This window comes from Podarcis liolepis, assembly GCF_965112155.1.
Source record: "Podarcis liolepis genome assembly, chromosome: 4".
Classification (NCBI taxonomy): Eukaryota; Metazoa; Chordata; class Lepidosauria; order Squamata; family Lacertidae; genus Podarcis; species Podarcis liolepis.
The window spans coordinates 50,876,624-50,882,432 of NC_139558.1; the positions used below are offsets into that span (position 1 = coordinate 50,876,624).

Here is a 5,809-nt window from a genome sequence, read left to right on the forward strand (position 1 = left end):
CCTTGTGAGCTAGGCTGAAAGATAACTGGCCCAAAGTCACCCAGTGAGTTGCATAGATGGGCAGGGATCGACATTGCTATATAGTCGTACCTTGTTTTTCAAACAGAATGAGTTCTGGAAGTCCATCCGACTTCCGAAACATTCGGAAACCAAGGCGCGGCTTCTAATTGGCTGCAGGAGCATCCTGCAGCCAACCAGAAGCTGTGGAAGTCGTGCCGGACGTTCAGCTTCCAAGGCAAAGTTTGCAAACCAGAACACCTACTTCCAGGTTTGCGACGTTCAAGTTCCAAGTTGTTTGTGAACTAAGCTGTTCGAAAACCAAGGTTCAACTGTACTTCCTTGGAGAAAGAATAGCTCATACAAGAGAGAAAGAGAGAGAGCACAGTTGCTAGAGCATGAGACTCTTAATCTCAGGATTTTGGGTTCGAGCTCCACGTTGGACAAAAGGTTAGAGAAGGCTTCGTGGAGAAACAGAGAGGAGAAGGTGGGCAGGTTGGTGGGGAAAGAAGACACGTTGCTTGTTTCACATTTTCTTTATTGACTGCCACTGACTGAGTTCTCAGATTGCGCCAGACATCAGTAAAAGAGGTGGAGCTATGTTAGAATTACAGCAAGATTAAGGAAGATGGTGTGATAACACGCAGGCCTGGGGGAAAGCTCAGTAGGGATTTGAAGCCTCAGCACTTGTGATGGACCCCCGAGTGGGTCTGCAAAGACCATGGAGAGATGTGCTTGTCCTTGCACCAGCAGAGGAAACGACAGTTGATGTTGTAAATGGATGTACTTTCCCCCCCTCTTTCAACTTTGCTAGAAAAAAGTTACAACCCTTTCCAAACACTTTTTGTGGTTTTTCCTCCTTTTAAAAAGTGCATGGCACATTCGTTACAAGTACCACCCACTCTTTCTTCCTCTTCTTCTCCCCTCTCACTAATCAGCTTAGCTCTCGCTTGCTCTTAATTACTTTAGGGTAGAACAAGCCTGTACTGTTGCTTTCGCTACACCAAACTTAGCATTAACAATTGATGCATTGAGAGCTAATGCTGCTGTCTGGCCAGCTCTTGTGTTTGGGGCTTGGCAGATGTTTATCCAAACTAGCACAGCATCCTAGACCATTTCAGCAAGTATGTCAGATCTGCTGTAGCACCCTTTCGCCTTCCAATGTCATCACAATGTTTTAGGCTTCAGCTTCAAAGTCCTCTAGCCGCTCACCCGGCCTCTCATTCCATCCAAGAGAAAAATTAGAACAAAAAAGAGAAAGAGAGAGAAACCCTTCTAGATATTCACTGATATCTATGTAATGGCTCTGTGAATGAGGCCTGCAAGTGAAGTGTGACAGCCCGGATGCTTCTTCAGCAGCAGCAGGTTCAGCCTAAGAAGAAGGAGCCGAGGTTGGCTTCTCCTCACGGGATACAGGGATGGGTCTCTCGCTGTGGCTGGGGTCAGTGTTGGACTGGACCTTGGGAGCCGAGAAGGTCAGCATGCCATCAGCAGAGAGAGAGCAGGTGATGGCCGCTTGGTCCACATTGGATGGGAAGCGGTACCGACGGTGGAATTCACGGGAAATATACCCATGGTCATCCTGACAAGAGACAAAAGAAACCGATAGCATTACTTTTTTTAAAAAAAAAAATTGCAGCTGTCCTGTGAGATAAAGTAATCAGTATTTTAACGGCAAAGATAGAGAACTCAGGCTGAGGAGCTTACCAAACGCCTCCTCAGCTGTAACTTAAAGCGGAGTCTTGGATACAAAATGGAGTTCTCAGAGTGGTTTAACAGTCAATCCCTCCTCAAAGGGAACTCTGGGAATTATAGCTCTGGGAGGGGACTAGGGGGTCTTCCAACAACTCTCAGCACCCTTAACAAACTACAGCTCCCAGGATTTTTTGGGGGATAGTCACAACTGTTTAAAGTGGCATGATTCTGCTTTAAATGTATAGTGCAGATGGTGCCTAAGATTTCCACTCACTGAGCGTGGTTGTAGGCCTTGGGGTCTTCCTGCCTTCCAGTTTTTGAAGCCTTTCCATTTCAGATGTAGTAACTTTCCAAGCCCAAGGCTCTTGATTCCTTCTTGTGTCATGTTTTAATACTTCTCATTCGTGCTGGCTTATAAAAGCTCAGCCTTTGCAGATGATTCAGAGCTACTGACCACTGGGAAATCCTCCCCAGTTGGGCTTCTATTGACTTTTTACCTAGTGTACCGCCTATCATTAATTTCTAGCTTTGCTAATTTAAGACTAATTTGTCTTTACTTTGTTCTTTGCCTCACAAAGAAAACATTGGAATGATTGGAATGTCACACACACACACACACACACACACACACACACACACACTTTCTTTGTCTTAAGAGTCATGGACTGACCTGAAACCAATTAGCACCCAAGGCAAGCTAATCTCATTTAGTCTTCAAGTCTCCAGCCCAGTCAAGCCATTCTTATCTCTCCACACCCACCCAATGCCCAACTTGCAGGTTTTACTTAACATCCAGCTGGATGAAGGGTTATGAAGAACTTGAAAACTTGCTCATTATTTTTTTATATTTCAATTGGCCCCAATAAAAGTACTGCACTACTGTAGATTTTGTTTTCTATGGACCAACCCAGCTATCTATCCTGTTTCAGAGCTACTAAAGTGCAGACATTTTCTTGGAGTTTCAGATTACATTATTTCTGTACTGAAAAAAATAATTACCCAGTGATGCCCACTATCATCTAAGTGCTATGGAGTACATGATGAAAGAAAATTGATTTTTAAAAATCCTAACCATAATAGTATGTAACATCAAATCTGACATTTGACCTTTCCTAAAGCAGATGCATACACCTCTGAGCTAAATCTCAGTAGTTAATGCTAAATAAAATAAATTTGTTTTTCATTCCAGCTGAGTAATTTTTACTTTCTTTCTCCCTTCTGCTTACCTGTCTCTCACTGTGTTTGCCATGAATTTCCACAAAGTCTTCAATGACCTTCACACTCAAATCTTCAGGAGAGAAATGTTTTACATCCAAAAAGATTGTAAACTTGTCCCGGTCAGATCTTACCTAAAAGTGAAATAACAAGAAACAACCCCCCACCCCCCAAACAGAATTAGAATTCAAACTGGTTGTTACTAACACTAGGCAATTATTTAAAGAACAAAGTAGCTTTTCAGCCATATCATTTACTCTGTGATTATATTTCTCAGATTCCCTGTGAGATAATTTGTGACGGCAAAATCATTAAGACATGTTCTTAAACCCATGAAATTAGCAAGTGTCTTTTTATTATTCTTTTCAGTTTTCAAAAGGATTTGTTTTGAAAAGCAGGTGAGAATTCAGTCTACAACTTGAGTCAGTTCACTCACAACTGGCACTAGTGACTTAGCTACTGGTATTATGGATTGGCAAGTTTGTAGGTTTGAGTGTGATTTAGGATGCTGCATACAATTGCTTAAATGCTGTTTGCAATCCAGCTTGTGGCTTCCATTCTTCACACTGTACTATTCAGTTTCTGCCAAGTCATTTCAGCATTTATCTATTTTGTGGATAGATTATTTCTTGCCCCCAACAACCCAAAGGGTAATCAGAGGCTTTTGGCAATTTTTGCAACTTGCCCGTATGACTCTAAAAACCTGGGCATGCACAGACACTGCAGGAGACTTGAGTTTCATGGCTAACTTTTAGAAGCTGCCACTGCTTTTCATCGGCAGAGCTCTTCCTAGATTTCTGAGCCGGTTAGACCATAAATGTATGCAGAATATCCAACAAAACCCAATATGGTCACACGTCCTATTGGAATGTTCTGAACACAGCCTGAAAAGCAACACTTGATGAATAACCTTTGAGCTGCTCTTCCCAAGAGACCACTATGCAGCGCATCAAACAAAACTCAAAACCCGCATTTTTAAAAAGGCAACAAAATGTACTTGATTAAGTAAGAATCTGCTTCATTTTTAGAGGAAGGGCCACAGCTCAGTGTTACGGAATCTGCTTTGCATGCACAATGTCTCAGGTTCAATTGGATAGCTCAGTTGGTTAGAGTGTGGTGCTGATAATGCCAAGGTTGCAGGTTCGATCCCCCATAAGGGACAGCTGCATATTCCTTCACTGCAGGGGGTTGGACTAGATGATCCTCAGGGTCCCCTCCAACTCCACAATTCTATGATTCCATGAAATGCAACAATATACAAAGTCCCCAGCATCTCCAGGTAGGGCTGGCAGAAACCCTGTAGAGCTACTGCCAGTTATTTTGGACCAGGGATTGGGAATCTAGCTATCCAGACAGTCCTGGACTCCAATTCCCATCATCCCTAGCCACCATGGCCAATGGTCAGAAATGATGGGAGCAATATCTAGGTCACAGGTTCCCCATCCCTGATGTAGACAATACTAAGCTAGTCAGACCAATTTCTGACTCAGAATAAAGAACCTTCCTATGTGTTGTTTTTTTTAACCCACCTAATTTGTAAGTGACACAGAGATCATCTAAACATGCAACACACTCCCTTCAGATAGTTAAGAGATGTTACAATACGATTTTCCAATTCTGCTTATTTTTCTTTAAACTGTTATCACATAAATCCTGAACTACAGTTTCTGTCAAATATTGTTCTTTCTAGCACGTTCTCAATCTATCCCGTTCAATATGGAATTAAACTGATTAAACCATGCAACACACCTGGTGGTGTGCAAAAAGCTTGCTTTTTTTAAATAAAAAAAAAGAGCTTCAAATGTATTCAGGAACACGAATCTTACCTCAGAGACACCTGACTCCAGAACGGTGCGGAAGAGAGATTGCCTGTAGTATGGGCTGATGGTCGAGGAAAGCAAAGGCAGGAGATCATATTCAAAAAGACCTTCTCCAAAAAACTGATCAAACAAACGGCTTGGAATTAAAGGTCCAAGAGCCCGTTTGAACCAGGGGTGCTGAATGGTAATATCCATGGTCTCTGCTGCTGCAAGTTTGGCGGTGGAGAGGAGACAGTGCAGTCACTTTGTGACAGTGAAGTCTTTGCTGGACTGCACAGTGGAGGTGTAGAAAACTTCCCTCTATATATACGACTTTCACAGAATGAAGGCATTAGTGGGATTTCTCTGGAAAGACATGATCTCATGATGAAGGCCAATCTGGTCAGCAGAAATTGTAGGGGCTGACCCGAGAGTGACAGTCTGGTTAGAATCAGTGCCAGATATCTCTCTGAACAGCAGCTGGCTGGCCTGCAGCATTCTGCGGACATAGGAGGGTGTCACCACGGCCCGGCAGTACAGAACACCAACCCTCACCTACACGAGCCGTTCCAAAAGACTGTTATTGTCGTTGACATTACTGTGGAACATTTTAACAAGAAAACTCACTAGCCTTTTTTTACTCGCATGTTGGTTTGGTGTTCGCCCGAGAGGGAAGAAAGCAAATATTTTGCACTGTATACTTTACCTCTCCACCCCCACATACACACCCAAAAAAGAGAGAGGGTTTCCACTAAATGACAGAAAATAGGAGGCATGCTTCCAGACTGTTACTGGTTTCAGGTAGGGTTCAATCATACGCTGGCAAATTCAGGCTGAGTATTTAAAGTTGATTTGAAATAACTGGCTTGCTCTGCTCCCAGCACCTCATGCTGGGAGGCGCAAATTTTGGGCCCTTGGAGTGGTGTTATCCTCTTGGAACTGAGTCACTTCACTGGATAGAGAAACATTCCTGAAGGCTTCCCAGTTGCGAAAACTGCAAAGAGGGCCTTGAAACGCTTTTGAGGTGTTATCATCTGAGGGAAGTCTTGAAACAGGTCCTTATCTGGAAGCCTGTCTGTTGTCTGCTGCTTAGAGCATTCTTT

General features: G+C 43.2%; 1 protein-coding gene across 1 annotated transcript; it reads right to left on the reverse strand.

The window, feature by feature from the left end:
* Positions 1-518: 518 nt before the first annotated feature.
* Positions 519-5,410, reverse strand: CRYAA (crystallin alpha A). The gene is made up of 3 exons (XM_083500117.1): positions 4,734-5,410; positions 2,919-3,041; positions 519-1,579 (listed from the first exon to the last, which is right to left on the reverse strand). The coding sequence occupies exons 1-3, from the start codon at positions 4,920-4,922 to the stop codon at positions 1,370-1,372; spliced, it is 522 nt and encodes a 173-aa protein (XP_083356243.1). The 5' UTR covers positions 4,923-5,410; the 3' UTR covers positions 519-1,369.
* Between the last annotated feature and the right edge of the window lie 399 nt (positions 5,411-5,809).

Bases quoted from the DNA above. Each gene is read 5' to 3' on its own strand.
- CRYAA (XM_083500117.1), bottom strand. From the start codon at position 4,922: ATGGATATTACCATTCAGCACCCCTGGTTCAAACGGGCTCTTGGACCT. The intron at 3,042-4,733 runs GTAAGATTCGTG...TTTCACTTTTAG, and splicing joins TGGAGTCAGGTGTCTCTGAG to GTAAGATCTGACCGGGACAA. The intron at 1,580-2,918 runs GTAAGCAGAAGG...GTCTCTTGTCAG, and splicing joins GCAAACACAGTGAGAGACAG to GATGACCATGGGTATATTTC.